General features: G+C 41.2%; 1 protein-coding gene across 1 annotated transcript in view; it reads left to right on the top strand.

The window, feature by feature from the left end:
• CDH23 (cadherin related 23) overlaps positions 1-15,420 on the top strand; it is a 512,093-nt gene that overhangs the window by 444,881 nt on the left and 51,792 nt on the right. The window contains exons 16-19 of the mRNA XM_084845647.1: positions 479-716; positions 5,867-5,972; positions 6,068-6,195; positions 14,970-15,042. Coding sequence (XP_084701773.1) covers positions 479-716; positions 5,867-5,972; positions 6,068-6,195; positions 14,970-15,042 — 545 coding nt within the window. The remainder of the gene's footprint in view (positions 1-478; positions 717-5,866; positions 5,973-6,067; positions 6,196-14,969; positions 15,043-15,420) is intronic.

The following is a 15,420-nucleotide window of genomic DNA, read 5'->3' as shown; positions in this document are numbered from 1 at the left end:
CTTGGCAGGTCCTATGAGACTAATCAGCTCATTAAAATCTCTGCCTCCACATAAAAATGACATGGATTCTAGTCATGGGAAGAGGATGTAGGGTGAAGCAACTAATAATGTGCTGAAAGGGTATTCAGAGAGGCTTGATTTGAAGTGAACCACAGTAAGACAAGTTCCTGCTCACTATATAGTTTCATGCAAGCACCTTAGCAAAATCCGCATTCATTTTAGTGGAAGGGAGATTAAGATTGTTTTGCCTGTCTGCTAAAAAGCTAACAACATATTACATTCAAATGTGTACTTTTATAGTGAAAAGCAGTGTCAGGAGGTGGCAATTCTGAGTGTAGGAGTGAAGAGATGACATGCTTAACCCTTCTGTTGCTGGCTGACTAAAAAATTCACCTCCTTCTCCAGGTGCTTTCCTCAAACAGGTTCTAGATGCATAATGTACCTGGGATTAGTGTTTGTTTGCTGTTTTGGCTTCCAGATTCTCATTAGACAAGGACACAGGCATAATCACACTGATTGCCCGGCTGGACTTTGAGACAACCCAACGCTATACACTGACTATCATTGCCAGAGATGGGGGCGGGGAAGAGACAACAGGGAGAGTCCGCATTAATGTCCTGGATGTTAATGACAACATCCCCACCTTCCAGAAGGATTCTTATTTGGGAGCTTTACGGGAAAATGAACCTTCAGTCGCTCAGGTGGTCCGTGTGAGGGTAAGAAACTGATGTTTAGAACCCCCTGATATACTTATTTCATGTGCACAGAATATCAATGTAAATTAAAGGCTGCTTGTGATGTATTTGTTGCTGGAAACTGTGTTTTAGCCCAGCTAGAACCGTGCTTGTGGGAAATGTGTTCAGCAAAATGTCCATCATGTGTACAACACATGCTACCATTTTAAAAGGTTTTGAGGTGATGGCATTTCACTAGAGTCAAAACCTGTCCTGGATAGCCTGAGTAGTGCTGCACAGAATTTTTGTGAGGTTTGATTTTCACAGCAAAAGTTGCCATTTCAGGGAAGATGAAAATATATGTGAAAAATCATATTCCATTCTTTCATGCATGTTTTTCATACTTGCTCACAACCATTGTTCCCTTGATCTGCTAATGCTTGGTGGGGAGAGGAGCAAGAGAGAATATGTCACCATTGCCAGAGCCATCAGACCAGGCTCTCTTTTACTGGAGTGCATGTCCCAATGCATATCTCATTGAAAGTAATGGCAATGCAGAGGAACAACAGAGGCATATTCAAATGTGGGGGATTCCTTCCTTGCTCTATTACTTTCAATAGGATGCACTTCCTTCTTTCCCAAAGATGCACTTTTTCACAAAGGGGTGTGAAAAATACCCAAAGGAAGCAAAATTATTTACAAAAATGTGCCTCCTATTTCAGCACATCACTAGTCTAGAGGGAGAAGGTAAACAAGTCACATACAGAAAACTGGCAGTGCCTGTCTTGACAGCAGCTATGCTCTCTATGGCATGCAGAGGAAAACATCTGCTCCACCAGGGATAATGGTATGCAAGGCTTTGAGATGTCATAACTATTTGTCAGCTCTCAGAACTGATTTAGGCCAAGAGAGAAGAGTTTAAAGGAAAAAAAGACTGGTTAAATTAATAATTAAATTATCTCCTATTTTTTCACTTCTGTATTATTTCTGTGTTGCTTTCTTGTGATGTTCTTGTATATATTCAGTAGGATTTTTAAAAATTAAAGTACGTTTTCTAACATACTTTAAAGAAGTATGTTTTCGGAAATATGGATGCCATTTATCAGCAATCTAGAGCAGGAATTACAAGCAGTGTACAACAGAGGTGGGCAAAGTTAAGGCTTGTGGGATCTTTTTCTAGTTTTTTCACTAGCACTTTGAGGTCCACCCGCCAGAGTCAAATACAAAGTAGTGGCTCAGGAGAGCAGACATATAGACCTGCTTCACACGTAACAACAATGCATGAGTTGTTGGAGCCATGTGAGAGCGAGCAACCGAGTATGCTGCTTTGCAACCACTCGCCACTTCTGCTTTGCATCCAGTTTGCCGCAACACACAAACCTGGAAATCTGGTTTGTTCTGGGAGAAATAACCCAGAATTTTAACTTATGGTTTGTTGTTAGGCTAAAACTCTGGGTTGTTTTTCTCTCAACAACTGAGAATTCCAGGTTCGGACATCACAGCAAACAGTTTTGTAACCCAGAAACGAAGTGGAAATGGTCATGAGGCTGTGTTCTTGCTCGCTCCTGCATGGCCCCAACAGTCCATGGGTTAAACAACACATTGTTTGTTGTTATGTGCAAACCAGGTCATATTTATTTATTTATTACATTTCTGTCCTTCCCAATAGCCAAAGTTCTCTGGGCAGTTTACAAAGGAAGGATTAAAAACTTAAATATACAAAACATAATATAAAAATCATTTACATACCAAACAATTTAAAACAAAACACTTGACAATAAACTTTGCAGGACAAGTTAAAACAATTTTTTATCATACACTGTCAAGTGCCTGGGAGTAAAGGAAAGCCTTAATCTGGTGCCAAAAGGATGGCATTGTTGATGCCAGGCAGACCACACTTAGAATGAAGGAACAGGTGTCATGGACCAGCACCCCAACTGTCATCCTCTGAGGATTCTGACCCCTCATCCTCAGAAGAGACTCTAGAGTCGTTACAAGAAGATTCACCAATGGAAAGGCATCATGAAGCTTCTGTCTTCCCAGGACCCAATTCTCCAGAGAAACCCTCTCTCCAGAGGAGGTTCCATTATCATCCTCAGACTCTAAGGTCTCAGGTCAGGAAGACTCTAGCATGCCACAACCACTTCTACATCACTGCAGACTGAGGCTGCTAAAACAAACCAAGCCCCTTTATGGGTCAAAGCATCAGTAATGGTGGAGGAAAAGCTAACCAGCCTATATACCAGTAATGTCCTATTTAAGCCTCAGTCTTATTCTGGTCTTTGTTGGAGCAGACAATCCTTTCTGCCTTCCAGCCCTGACACCTCTTGGAGCTTTCTGTGGTGCTGATCTCTTTCGGCCTTAATTCCTGAGGAACCTGATCCAGCCTGATCTCTATTCAAGATCTGATTCCTACCAGAACCCTGCAACCCAAACTATATCTCTGGGCATCGTAAGAACTCAAGGCCTGAAACAATACACCAGGGCACCTTTGAGCACATGCTGAGCCCAAGAATTTGTTCTCAGTACCAGAACTTAGCTCACAGTGTTTTCAAACAAAAATTCACTCCTACTTTTCCTACAAGCATTATTCATTTCAGCTCCCTGATTTAGTGAGGTGGAGCCTTTTTGTTGTTGCTATTGTTAAACAGTTGAAAGTCAGAAACCCTTGCAGATCTATTACAAATTGCCTAGATACAAGTAGATTCCAATCAACTTTCTGCCCAGGCCGAAGTACAGAAAAGTATGAGATGCTCTCTTTATTTTGAGGATGCATACAAGAGAGAGAATGAACTTTTTCACAGGCTAACTTTGGTCATGTGGTTTATACAAGAGAAAGGAAGTGGGAGAGACAAGGATAAGAATACTGAGATGCAGATGTGGATATCTGGAAGAATGCATTGTCATCTGTATCTATCTGTTGTCAGTTGGATATTTGCTGGCTCTTAATGTTTATTCTTGGAAGGGGGAGAGAGTTGTTGTGTAAGCTTTATCTGTAACAGTTTGAGGTGGCATGCCAGTTGATACTCTGTGCTCCTAACAGGCACAGGAGCATGGGACTTGTTTTCCTATGCCTCCTGGCCCAATTTATTGAATCGGGGTCATAGGAAACTCTAATTTCCATGAACCTAGGGAGTAAATGACATTCTGGACATGGAGTCTCCTGGCTTTAAGGATTAGACCTACAATGCTTCACCAGTCTTCACCACTGGTTCCTCCCCACCAAGTGTGAGTTGGAAGGATATGTTTGCTGGGTGCAGAGATTATGTTGGAATCCCTCTGCCTTTATTGAGGATTCCCTGAGAAAGCTCAGCAAAAACTGAATTCATTATGAGGTGACTCAGGAAGAGCTCACCCATCACTGTGCTTTAGGCCCAGGATTTTACTGAATCAGATTTCATTACACTGCAGGTGATTGGGACTTACCTGTGAATTTTTGTGCCTGGATTGGAAGGATGTTATCATTTGTCTAGGTAATGAAGGCACATTAAATAGGGAGAGCTGTCTTTCCATTACCCCTGAATGCCTGCCCTGTACCCTCTCCACTTAGGCATTTCTTGTGAATGCTGTAGGAGAACATGAATGCTCTGCTAAATGGAGATGCAGCATTACTGACAGAAGCCACGCTTCCATTTGGATGTGTTTGAAATGTATGAGATGAGAGGACATCCCACTTGGACAGCCTTTATTGGCATTACAAAGCTTTATGCACATTGACAAGCTACGCCAGTGGATACAAAGCAACGAAAGGAGAAGAGGGAAAGTCAAAAGGATTTCACAATATTTCACCTGCTATAAATGCAGAATCAAAAGCAGAGGCTCACTCAAAAGAAAAGGTCCCTGTGAATAGAGTCATTACCCACATTATTCTCATTTGGATCATTTTAAAAATCACTGTAGGAAGGGGCTAGTTGACCTATTACTTGATAATGAAATCTTAACCTTCCCCTACTAGAAAGCAATAAAAATCAAATGTTTTCCTGAGCCCTGTTAGAACAGCCTCAGGGTGTGTATATGCAAGTGTAATTTTAGAATGATCTTCAGGCTGTGTTCACATCACGCACATTCCCTTTTGATAAGCTCTTTGCCATTTCTCTTCCTGGAATATTCTACTGCTACTCTTTGTGGGTATGCAGTTTATAGAATCAAAAAGCTGCACTCAGCAGGCTGGGGCACTACCTTATCCAGTGGCAAGGGAGGAGGCCTTCAGACCGCCACTTGATGTGTCCAGTTAGAGTTCTTCCCAGCCAGCAAATCTTATTCAGCCTTTCATTGGGAGCAGATTCACTAGCTGGGAGGTGTTCAGCCCATGGTTCCGTGTGACAACTTAGTTTCCTTCCCGACTAGCAGATCAGCTCATGATGAAATAGACAATATTTTTATTACATTTATATCCCACCTTTTTTCCTCTTACAAGGGACCCAAGGAGGCTCACATAGTCCTCCTCCTCTCTATTTTATCCTCACAACAACCCTGTGAGGTAGGTTAAGCTGAGAGTCAGTGACTGGCCCAAAGTCACTTAGTGAGCTTCATGGCCAAGTGAGGACTAGAACCCAGATCTCCAAAGTCCCAACCCAACACTCTATCCACTACACAACACTGGTAATATTCCGTATCCTATCTGTCCAGCCATCATGTGGATCACTGCAGGGAAATTAGTTCCTCTCTATTGAAAGAAGCACTTCTTCACAACAAAATCCAGAAATGGAATACAACATCAGTAACCCCACCAAGAACATGATATGACTCGTATTAGTTTTCTTGGGAAATATCTGAGAAAAGAGCTGAAGCTCAGAGGCTGTTAAGTGTTCCCCACTTCCCCCAGCAGTGAGATGTTCCTGGAGTAGGACTACCTGGCTCTGACTTCCTTTTGGAGGAAAGGCCACTGAAGATTTGTGGTATTTGTGTAATATTTGTCTTACTTACAAATATACAAGTAGAGCATAAGTGGGGCAAGCAACATGAGCATTCCTAGCAGCCAGCAAATCCACTATCACACATCAGATGCTCTAAGACAGGTATCTGCACCCAGTTTCCCCAACAAAGTATATGGCTGGCATGGCTTGACAAACATTCATAAGAATATTCTCCATTGGTAATTACAGTATAGCCTATTATCTAAAAGTTCCAATACATATCAATATATATCAATATATTGGTAATATTAAGGCATTTCTTCTGATTTAACCTAGGCATCTGATGAAGATTCTCCTCCAAACAACCAGATCACTTATAGCATTGTGGATGCTTCTGCATTCCGAAGTTACTTTGACATTACTTTGTCTGAAGGTTATGGAGGTGAGTCCAAGCCATGTATGTATGTGCATTATGCTCAGATTTTTAAAAAATGTGTAATGTCAATAATTGCCAACACAGGTTTCTTGCCTTTTCAGTGATAAGTGTTGTCCGCCCTTTGGATTATGAGCAAGTTCTCAATGGAGTTCTTTACTTGACAGTGATGGCTAAGGATGCAGGTGTCCCAGCACTCAACAGCACTGTCCCCATCACCATTGAAGTATTTGTAAGTACCAACAGTGTCTTCCATTGTCCCGTCTCACAATGCATGTTCCTATTCTGAGAAGAGGAGATGGTTCTCCTGGTGTTTCATATGTAGCACACTGTTCTGTTATTCAAGGCAAAGCAAGGATTCTTTACTCTTACGATAAATGAGCTAAAAGCTACAGCACAGTGTTGCTAAACCTGGACACAAACAACAGTTTTCTAAAGAGTCACTGTGCTTTGATTGGGGCAGGCCAACAGGCAGGGCCAAGTCAACTGAACCCAAATCTCGACCTGGAGATTCTCCAGCTCAGGTTCCCTGAGTTCCATGCTTCAGCTGGGGGTGCTGGAGTGCAGCTGGAGTGCAGTCACCAAGTAGTCTGTGGAGCCATCTAGCAGGCATGCTCCTATTATATCAAGCCTGACCAATCCAGAGGCTTCATACTGCCTGCCAGTTGCAGGGTTTGATGTTGCACAACCCTATTTCTTTCTGCGCTTGAAATGAGGTCTAAGGCCTAAGCACCCACTGTCCATAATTGCTCACTAGGCTAGATTTTTGCCTCAGACCTTGAGATTCCTGGTTCAAGCCCTGGGGACCATGATAAATGTCATTTCCCATGATGTATGTACTTTATTTTTGTCCAGTTGTAATCTCTAATGAATATGAATTTGAGCACGCTCCGGGAGAGAGCGGAGAACAGGAAGGCCTGGCATGCTATGGTCCATGGGGTCACGAAGAGTCGGACACGACTTAACGACTGAACAACAACAATCTCTAATTGAATAGATTTTAGAAGCACCACAAAAGCCTGCAAAACCTGTTTGAGAAAGAATCATAGAGGGATAAGTGTGTACAAGTATGACAACTATGTCTCTGTCACATCATCTTTAACTCTTGGGGAGTGGTGATTAAAGCCCAGTTGTCTGCCTTCAGTATATGCCCATTCCAAAACTAATATTTGGAATCCTGTCTTCCAGCTTCTTGTGGCAAATGAAGATGAATTGTTTTTATATCAAATAACAAGACTGCCTAGGGCCTCATTGAATGGGGTATCATGTGTCATATGAACATCATTACTGCATCAGACAAATGTTCTCTCAAACTTCGTGCTGTATTTGCTTTAAGATGTGTTTATTATTTTTGTATATTGTTCATTATACTTTGCTCTTTAACCCGCCTTCCCTTTTACTTTACTTTCATCCCTGTTATGTTTTATTTATAACTGTAGACTGTGTGACTGCAGGCAAGGCCTTTTTTTGTTTTTACTTTAAATGTACAGTGCCTAGTTGGGAACATAGGAAGCTGCCTTATACGGAGTCAGACTGGTCCATAGCCCAATATTGTTAACACTGACAGGCAATGGCTCTCCAGAGTTTCAGGCAGGAATTTTTCCAGCTGTACGTAAAGATACCAAGGATCGAACCTGGGACTTTCTGCACACAAACCATGGCTCCCCCCATATTAGTAGTAGTAGTAGTAGCAGCAGCATTGCAAATACTATAGTATTTTTGCGTATCTGAGGAAGAATGTTAATTTCGTTCTCAGCATGCTATTGTCAGAGATGCCCGGGCAGGAGCTCCACCCACCCAACACAAAACACAGGTGATTGTACTATGTGAGAATGCCTTTAAAAAGAATGCAAGAAGCACTTCTTAGAATCTCACTTTTGTCTATTATGGTTGGGGACACTTTGCCCGCCTCATTGATACAGTTGGTAGAATTCGGAATAGATTAAGTCACCTGATATTGAGTTAGAACTGGTGATGGTGAGGCTGCTGCTGGTAAGAGAACTCTTCCCTTTCTGTTCTATCTAGCCTTGATAGCCAGCCTCAGGAGATCCTTCATAAATGGGAGGCAGGTGCAAAGCAAAGGGGTAAGGAAAACACACATCAGATGGCTGACAGGAAAATGACTTAATTCATTTCCTTCTGTGAAGTTCAAGAGGATTAAATAGAGAATACTCTCCTGTTTCCATTCCCCCCCTCCTCCACTCCCTGAAGATCTAAAGGTGCCTGAAACCAAACAGCTCGGATTCTGACATGAATATCAAATGCACATTAGCACTTGAAGTGACTAAAATTATCAGTCATTGAATCAATCACAGCCAGCTGTTTATTCTTCAAATGCTAGCTGTCCCCGGCTGGAATGGTTGGCTGATGTTGTCCTGAATCCTGATGCAAACATTCTTATCAGGAATGGTGACGTGCACATATATGTTGGTAGCAGAGTTAGGGTTACTGTTACTCTGCGGGATTAAATCAGATTGTCAAAGTGCAACAAGCAATGTGATTTGAGAAAGCTCAAAGGAGGCATTAGCAGTGGAGTCTGCTCTCTTGATAACCTTTCAATCTTAGCTGCATCTTAATCAGATCTGACTTGTAAGTGGCAGCAATTTATTGACCAAAGAGTGGGGGATGATCATTGTTGCTGCTGGAATTGACTGATCCTCTCCTTGTCCCCTTCATATGATTGTGGAGGAGAAGTAAGAAAGAAGTAGCAAAAGGGGTTTAATTGAGGCTAAATACCTTCTTCCCATAGCTGCTCTTTGGATGGTGTAATCTCATCTGTCTAAAGACCACACTTGAAAAGGTCATTTCCTTCCAGTTGATTTTGTACATGGGTGATTTCTAAGTAGCTGTCACATTCTGCACTTTCGACCAAAAGGGATTTTCTCTTTCAACTGGAATGGGGGGGGGGGGACTGGATGATGATAATGATGAATTGGCTCACAGAGGTACTTAAGGGGCTGCAATGAAAGGGCAAGTGTGTGTGTATGCATGTGTGTGTGAGAGAGAGAGGGGGGAGGGAGGGGGGAGATGGAGAAAGGAGCAGTGGAGATTGTGTAACAGGGTAACTTTTTTCATCCTCTGCTTGTTGATTTTTAATAAAGAAGTGAAACTCACTTTGTAGATTTCCCATTAGGGGACAATAAGCTTTTGTAGAGGGAACCACTGAATTAGAACTAATATTGGGCATGATACCAGCATCCTAGGAAATATCACCACTAATAAGTTTCTCTCTAGCTCTCATTCACTGACATTCTAGGTACTGTTTTGTGCAGTGAGGCAACAACTTTAACTATGCTTAAGTATATCATAAAGGAGACTCATTCATTGGCTTCAGGTACTGTCAATTTATGCACTTCTCCATCCCAGAGGAAATGATTTTACGTTTTTCCTGTTGAAACTCTGGGCAGTATCCAGTGGGGCTACTCTGCCTCTGGTGGTTCTGTTGTGCTCATGAGACCCTCTGCTTGCTCAACGGGGTTTTGGTATTCCTAAAAATAAGCCCAGAAATGGACAGTTCAGCGGAAATCCCTTCTGCTAGCTCTGCTGACCTGCCTTGTTCCAGAAACTAGTGTTTCCACTTGTTTGGGGTTATTTTTAGAAGCGGGAGCAGTGGGTCCCGCGAGCACATGAACACAATAGGATGCTACCACCTTACATCAAATGTTAAAGGCTCAGTCCTTCCACTCCAAAAGCCACTTCTGCAAAACCTGAAATGTTTTGTCTTTCTCACCAGCATAGTGCTGCCTATAAGCCTACATCAGGTGTTGTGCGCAAGGGTTCTTGGGTTGTGTATAGATGATAGATCTGAAGGCGCAACTGTAGACAAAGATGGCTCTACCATGCAACTTCCAAGTCTCTGGAAAGCTAACATTTGCACACAGTTGCAGATATTGCAGAACCATGCTAGTCTAAAATAAAAAGGTTCATTTTTGTGGTCCTGCTACAATCTTGATAAATCTAGTTTAGCCGGTTTTTGTAGGACCTTAAGCTGTAGTGTGGAAAAACCAAAAGTAGTTCCCATAAGCATGAGCACAATTCCTGAGCCTGAAACAGATATAAATTTTGGCGAGACTATCACAGGTACCTGGTGGAAAGTGCCAATGCTAAATAATGAAAAAGCCCCCACAAACACACCCAAATCAGTTCTGGAATTGTTTTAAAACATGTTTTATGAAACAGTGGCTGCTTGTCTTCATGAAAAAAAGAAGAAAATACAGTGTAAACCTCTTCCTTCCAGCAATAACAAGACATTCAGGGACAAGGTCTTATTCTTCTTAGTTTTCCCTGGAGTCAAATGGCTAAACCAGGAGCTGCTAGATTGATGGATATTTTTAGAAGCAGGATTACTTTTCTTGCATACACCAGACCTATGTAAATTATATACCCAAGCTGCGATCTCAAGAGCTTCTTGCGTGTGTTAGGGATGGGAGAACCAGGGATGTTTAAACTTGCCAAAACTCTGATCTTCAGTTTGAAGCTTGGCTCGACTCGCTCCCGTTCTAGTTTGTGACCTGATTTTTTGTTCACTCAGACAAGAAAAGTATTTCTTTGCACATTTTTCACTTTCTCCCAATTGACTAAAGCATAAAAATGCATATTTTTTGAAAAATGAGCATTTCAAATGCATAGAACATAGACAAGATTGCAATCTCCAGCAAGTGCTTTGTCAGATATTAGACCTGTTGATATAAACAGGACTAGCCTCTTGACAAATGGACACAGAAATGAGATAATGTTTCAATTTAATATTCTTAGTTATCCCATGTTTCCTCCTCCTCCTCCTCCTCCTCCTCCTCCTCCTGCAATTCCACAAAAAAGATAAGCTTAATGCAGTTGAAGCTCCTCGTGATCGATATACTTTATAGTTTAGGGAGGACAATGTGCAATATTGGGCATTGCAGAAATCATGAGTGATGAAAAGGCTGATTAAAGACCACCTGCTCCAAGCAAAAATAGCAGAGGATGGCAATTTAATTATAGTACGATGGGCATCACTGGCATGTGAAATTACCTAAAATATTGACTTTAATAGCAAAAGCATCCATCAAGGTTTAAGAGCTAGGGTAGCACTTCCTGTGTTGCAGCTTTGCAACTGTTCCTCAGTTGCAGCTTTCTATCTGTCTTTCTCCTTTCAATCAGGCTTTTATCTTGAATAGCATTCAAGAAGCCTCTAGTTAAATATAAAGCCTTCGTGTGTGATGTGTTTTAATATAATAGAAATGTTATTTATTGCTTTCAAATGAACTGAAAAGGAAAGCATTGACATTAAAAGTGCCATTTCTCTCAGAACAAACAAAATGATATTTGATGGGGCTTTTAAGATTTGCAAGCTTTTAAATACACATATTCTTCACCATGCATAAGTATTCAGAGCAAAAATCCCAAGTAAAACTACACCTTGCTTTGTTTAGGGTGATGACTAATTGGCTAGAGACTTAGGGAGCAATCCTATGTCCCCTAGACAGCATCTGGGGGGACATAGGATTGTTTGGTTTCTGGGCTCTGAGGCCGAGTGGTCCAACCTCAGAGCCCAGAAACTGTGCTCCCTGCCCCCTCCCCCTTGTAGCCACCATGATTCTGGCTATTTCTCCAGGCTCAGAAATGGAGCACAGAGACAGAAAAAGGAGGCATTCATGGGGGCAGGGAAGGGAGGAGACCAGGGTGGCATCCATACATTTCCTATGGCTGCCCCAGCATCCTTCCCTCCCTCTCCGAAGTTCCAATGCTAGACAGGCAAAATTGCCTTCGTGCTCCAGCCACCCTGCACTAGATACTCTGCAGCCTCCAAGTTCAGAGGCTGCCAGCAATCCACACAGGACTGAGCCCTTAGGGGATATTTGGTTTCTTTAATTTTTCGAGGCCCTGTGGACTATTGTAACATTTTCTGTACTTGTTTTGTTTCTCTAATTGTTTACATTTGATTGCCAGTAGTTAGGCTTAGTATAGGGAGCTGTCTTCCTCTAGAAAAAAATACATAGAAAAGGAAATGTTAATGACTGCCAAAACATTTTTTTCTATTTCCATTTCCATACTGGTCCATCTGAACTATTGCAAGGTAGAGAACAGGACAAAGAAGCAAGCACAATAATTGTATTAGCAAAGCTAGAGATTAGTTTTGAAGGCATACTAAGCAGGAAGCCAGTTCAGTCCAAACCTTATAAGTTCCATAGTGGTGTAAGGGTCTGGTTTTGAATCCTCTACGGTAAAAGTTCCACTCTAACATTTTGTACAATAGTTTCCTCCTTCCTTTTGCAGTTAAATTCCATTTTTTCACACACAATACACATATTTATGCCCTCCATTGTGGAACACCTTGTTGGAAATGAGGGACATGGTTTGGTGAAATTAAAGATTTAATTGGACCATCTAATTTTGTAAAACGTTTCATTCAAACAATTTAAAATTTGTCTCAAAGTTTTATGCCTACTGTCAGAAGCACTGATCCCTACAAATGTTATGCTGAATGGAATGAGAACATTTTTCTCTGTCTTATTTAATGACTACACATTTACCAGTAAATTGTATGTATTCACTCTCACAGTTTCTCCTGTACAGTCAGCTGGTTTCTTTTTGTGGAAAAAGAAACAAACATCAAAAATAGAGGAAAAAGTGTGTGTGTGTGTGTGTGTGTGTGTGTGTGTATGGGGTGTGGGGTGTGTGTGTGTGTGTGTGTGTGTATTTAAACCAACTCAGATGAGGGCCTACAGTGATGAAGGTTGCCCTACAGATATCCAGTCCAGAATAACTGATAAGGTGTGGACACTAGATGCATTTCTTAAGGGTGTTTTCACACACTGACAAGCATATGTACAAACATTTCTTTTTTTGAAGCAATGAGCATGAAATGGAAACTCTTCTTTGTGGAGTATAGAGACACTTTTCCTCTAGGCTGTGGAAGAGCCAGTGTGGTTTAGTGGTTAGAGTATTGGACTGGGACTCAGGAGTTCTGGGTTCTAGTCCCCACTTGGCCATGAAACTCACTCACTTTAGACCCCTCATTTACTCAAACGTAACCTTCCTCACAAATGAAAAAAGGTGGATATATGTAATAATAAAATAAATTAAAAAATAAAGTACACTCTGTTGAACTCATCAGGACTTACTTCTGAGTTGACATGCATAGGACTGCACTGTTAATGTCCAGAATTGTAGAGGGGGTAGGATGATCAGTAGTTTGAAGTTTAATTCTTTGATTAAAAAATAATCCAAAGGCTGAACAGGGATATCATTAATTATATAATTATACATTTCTTAAACATACTTGTTTGTGGATGAAAACTTTGTGAGCTTGTTTTTCATGATATGATTGCTATCTAAAATGAACATAAAAACTAATATTTTAACTGATTAATATGTTTGATAGTATGCCAACAATATTAATTATATAAATAATAAACAATAGTGAATTTACTCTACAATGTATCACTGTAGCAATAGGTATTAATGGTAGTAATCATCCTATTTTTTTCAGAAATGTTTTGTTAGCCCTAGACAACTGAGCCTATCACTAGCAAAACATTAGATCATCCAGACTCACCCTGTGTCACCCTGTAATCTTTTGTAAACAGTATTTCCTTTTGGATGAGCATCTAATCAAGAGTGGGCAATTCCCATGAGCCCTAGCCAGCATAGCCAATGATGAGGGGTGAGGGGAGCTGTAGGCCAAAACATCTGGAGGGCAACAAGTTGCCCACCTCTGATCTAAATAATGAAATGGTTTGGATGTTTCATCAGACTTACATAGACTAGTAAAGCACAGTATTCAAGAGACATCATCAAGCACTGCATTGCGTTTTGCATCTTCTCTGCCCCTTCTCCTAAAAAAAGTTGCAGAGGTGAAGATGAGGGTTCCAACTGGAATTAAATATTAAATATTTAAATATTTAATTCCAAATATTTAACTCTGTCCTAAATATTTAACTCTGTTTCACACCGATTTTTATTCGAATGTCTCAGGGCTAAAGTAGACACTGCATTAAATGAATAGTGTTGCAATGATCCTGACTTTTTTTCCTCACATGTAAATGTGTGGGGACCTGATCTGGACCACCATGCATGAGAGGGTGTGGGGTTATATCTTCCCACCCAGCCACTTTCCTCTCCTAAATCCCCTGCCCCCCTGCAGAGGATAAAGAAAAGGGGGGGAAAACTATAATTGGCCCCACTGGAGTGGGAATTTTTTTGTTTAGCCCTCATGGAGGGGGAGGGCAAATTTAGAAGGGGGGGAGGGGCTGGGTGGAAAGGTATAGTCTCCCCAATCTCATGAATGGTAGTTCCAATGCAGATCTGGCTCCTTCATGTTTACACAAGAGTAAAAAAATATGTTGGGATCACTGCAACACTACACAACTAACACAATGTCTAGTTTAGCCCTTTGTGGTATTTTATATCTTACTTGCCCCCTTTTAAAATAAGCTGATACACACATTTCAACTTAGAATGCTGTCCAGAACATACAACTACCTGTCATTCAGACTACAGTCTTCAAGGGATATGTTGCATTTCAGAAATAAATGACATCTTTTGGGGCCCTCTTCCAAATAGGTGTGAAAGTGAAGCTGGAGTTTGAACTACAAATGCAGAATCTTGTCCTGAATGTGAACATCATTTCATTCGGATAGCTCAATCTTCACGACAGCTAACACATTGCAATATAGTTTATATTCTCCCCCCACCCCCACCCCCATGCCACCTCCCACACACACACAACTTTGGAAATAGGTGCGAGGGTCAGCTGGTATTTGAACTTGAACTGTAGAATTGCATTATGAACTAAATTTTGTCTCAGTGTTCTGGTATGTCAAAGTTTGTATTAAAAACAATTGTCGTATAAAGACACATGAAAAGAAGAAGCCAAATGAGTAGTTAAATCTAACACCTCACTTTGCTCTTCCAATAAATTAGATTGTGCTCTGTTTTGAGAATTTTAAATCATGTTTCATGACAGAATATTGCTGCTGTGTTGGAAGTTTATGTTTTGACTTGCTTTTCTTGGTATTTCTGTAGGATGAAAATGACAACCCACCCACATTCAGCAAGCCTTCCTATGTCATCACAATCATGGAGGATATCATGGCAGGTATAGAGCTGTTCCTGTGCTTTATAACCTGCCCTATTAATAACAATGTACTGGATGACAATTTACCAAGCCAATGAGGAATATCAACAGAGTGCCAGTACTGCTTGACTTCCCTAAATATTTCAGCAAAACACACTGACTTGCACATGCTCCTAGTCCTTCCTTCCAAGATGTGCAAGATACACCCCCTAGATGAATTTATCTAAAGAGATTCCCTGCACCTATTGCAGGTATTCCTATGGTAGATGGGAAGCAAGATGGAAAATGGAGACACAGCCTTCTAGCTCCAGCAAGGTTCTTGGCATAGAGAACAGTATCAGATGTGAGAACCAGAGACTCAGAGTTCTCTCCCCAGAGGAAAAAAATATCAAGAGAACT

This window comes from Heloderma suspectum, chromosome 3, assembly GCF_057233095.1.
Source record: "Heloderma suspectum isolate Gila_16-S chromosome 3, 16-S_ref, whole genome shotgun sequence".
NCBI lineage: Eukaryota > Metazoa > Chordata > Lepidosauria > Squamata > Helodermatidae > Heloderma > Heloderma suspectum.
This window is presented reverse-complemented; position numbering and strand designations above follow the sequence as displayed.